Consider the following 2,500-nt stretch of genomic DNA (forward strand, 5'->3'; position numbering starts at 1 on the left):
AGTGCCACCTGTGGACTGGGTAAGAAAACCATATAACCCATAACCATAACCCTGACCCTAACCTTAACCTTAACCCTGACCCTAACCCTAACCATAACCCTGACCCTAACCTTAACCTTTACCTTTACCCTGACCCTGACCCTAACCCTAACCATAACCCTGATCCTAACCTTAACCTTAACCGTAAACCTAACTAAAGAAATGTTTTGACAATTTTTGTTTTATCAGTAACAACAATATAGTTTAGAAAAATGTTGCTCTCCTAGTGGGGACCAGCATTTGGGCCCTACCAGGCATTTCTGTCAGATTATGCTATTTTACTGGGGACTTTCGGTCCCCAGAAGGATACCAGTACATGGTACACACACACACACACATACACACAGAAAGATGAACACACGTGGATTTGGATAGTTTAATGGCAGATTGTACTGATCCCTCTCTCTCTCTCTCTCTCTCTGTGTGTGTGTGTGTGTCTCTTTTCCTGTGCGTGTCTGTGTGTGTGCGTGTGTGTATGTCGCTCTCTCTCTCTTTCTGTGTGTGTCCCTCTCTGTCTGTGTGTGTGTCTTTCTCTGTGTGTGTGTGTGTTTTTCTCTGTCTGTGTGTGTATTTTTTTCTCTGTCTGTCTTTCTATGTGTGTGTCTCTCTCTCACTGTCTGTCTCTCTTGTCTGTATATCAATCTCTCTCTGTTTCTGTGTGTGTGTTTATCTCTCTATCTGTGTGTCTCTCTATCTGTGTGTGTCTTTCTGTCTGTCTGTCTGTGTCTCTCTCTCTCTCTCTGCCTCTCTGTGTGTATGTGTCTCTTTCTGGCTGTGTATGTGTGTTTCTCCCTCTTTCTGTGCGTGTCTCTCTCTGTGTTTGTGTGTATGTGTGAGTGTGTGTGTGGGGGGGTCTTTCTCTGTGTGTGCCTCTCTCTCTGTGTTTGTGTGTATGTGTGAGTGTGTGTGTGAGGGGTCCTTCTCTGTGTGTGTCTCTGTCTGTGTGTCTTTCTCTCTCTCTGTGTGTGTCTCTTTATCTGTGTGTCTTTCTCTCTATCTGTGTGTGTCTCTCTCTCTCTCTGTGTCTCTCTGTGTGTGTGTCTTTCTCTCTGTCTGTGTGTGTTGTTCTCTGTCTGTGTGTCGTTCTCTGTGTCTGTCTCTCTCTCTCTGTGTGTCGTTCTCTGTGTCTGTCTCTCTCTCTCTCTGTGTCATTCTCTGTGTCTGTCTCTCTCTGTGTGTGTCGTTCTCTGTCTGTGTGTCTTTCTCTGTGTCTGTCTCTCTCTCTGTGCGTGTCATTCTCTGTGTCTGTCTCTCTCTCTGTGTGTGTCGTTCTCTGTCTGTGTGTCTTTCTCTGTGTCTGTCTCTCTCTCTGTGCGTGTCATTCTCTGTGTCTGTCTCTCTCTCTCTGTGTGTCGTTCTCTGTGTCTGTCTCTCTCTCTCTGTGTGTGTCGTTCTCTGTGTCTGTCTCTGTGTGTGTGTCTCTCTCTCTCTATGTCTCTCTGTCTGTGTGTCTTTCTTTCTGTCTGTGTGCGTCGTTCTCTGTCTATGTGTCTTTCTCTGTGTCTGTCTCTCTCTCTGTGCGTGTCGCTCTCTGTCTGTGTGTCTTTCTCTGTGTGTGTCTCTCTCTCTGTGCGTGTCGTTCTCTGTGTGTATCTCTCTCTCTGTGCGTGTCGTTCTCTGTGTCTATCTCTCTCTCTGTGTTTGTCGTTCTCTGTGTCTGTCTCTCTCTCTGTGCGTGTCTTTCTCTGTGTCTGTCTCTCTGTCTGTGCGTGTCTTTCTCTGTGTCTGTCTCTCTTTCTGTGCGTGTCATTCTCTGTGTCTGTCTCTCTCTCTGTGTGTGTCGTTCTCTGTCTGTGTGTCTGTCCCTGTGTCTGTCTCTCTCTCTGTGCGTGTCATTCTCTGTGTCTGTCTCTCTCTCTCTGTGTGTCGTTCTCTGTGTCTGTCTCTCTCTCTCTGTGCGTGTCGTTCTCTGTGTCTGTCTCTGTGTGTGTGTCTCTCTCTCTCTATGTCTCTCTGTCTGTGTGTCTTTCTCTCTGTCTGTGTGCGTCGTTCTCTGTCTATGTGTCGTTCTCTGTGTCTGTCTCTCTCTCTGTGCGTGTCGCTCTCTGTCTGTGTGTCTTTCTCTGTGTGTGTCTCTCTCTCCATGTGTGTCGTTCTCTGTGTGTGTCTCTCTCTCTGTGCGTGTCGTTCTCTGTGTCTGTCTCTCTCTCTGTGCGTGTCGTTCTCTGTGTCTGTCTCTCTCTCTATGTGTGTCGTTCTCTGTGTCTGTCTCTCTCTCTGTTTGTGTCGTTCTCTGTCTGTGTGTCTTTCTCTGTGTCTGTCTCTCTCTCTGTGTGTTGTTCTCTGTGGACTAGGAGAGCAGTATCAGCCCATACGTTGCTTTGAGATGGACCTCGGCGTGGTTGAGGAGTCTCTGTGTGACCCGGTGACCCGGCCCAGTGACAGACATCGCAAATGTAAACTCACGGACTGTCCTGCCAGGTGATCATCCTCCATCCGGTTCCGCTTATCAGAGAGTCTA

At 47.7% G+C, this 2,500-nt stretch overlaps 1 protein-coding gene across 1 annotated transcript in view; it reads left to right on the forward strand.

Moving 5' to 3' along the window:
* Positions 1-2,500, forward strand: part of LOC115827789 (A disintegrin and metalloproteinase with thrombospondin motifs 12-like) — a 39,163-nt gene that overhangs the window by 21,583 nt on the left and 15,080 nt on the right. The window contains exons 16-17 of the mRNA XM_030791700.1: positions 1-19; positions 2,334-2,460. The exon at positions 1-19 is cut by the window's left edge and continues 123 nt beyond it. Coding sequence (XP_030647560.1) covers positions 1-19; positions 2,334-2,460 — 146 coding nt within the window. The remainder of the gene's footprint in view (positions 20-2,333; positions 2,461-2,500) is intronic.

The sequence above is a fragment of the Chanos chanos genome, chromosome 14 (genome assembly GCF_902362185.1).
Source record: "Chanos chanos chromosome 14, fChaCha1.1, whole genome shotgun sequence".
NCBI classification, from domain to species: domain Eukaryota; kingdom Metazoa; phylum Chordata; class Actinopteri; order Gonorynchiformes; family Chanidae; genus Chanos; species Chanos chanos.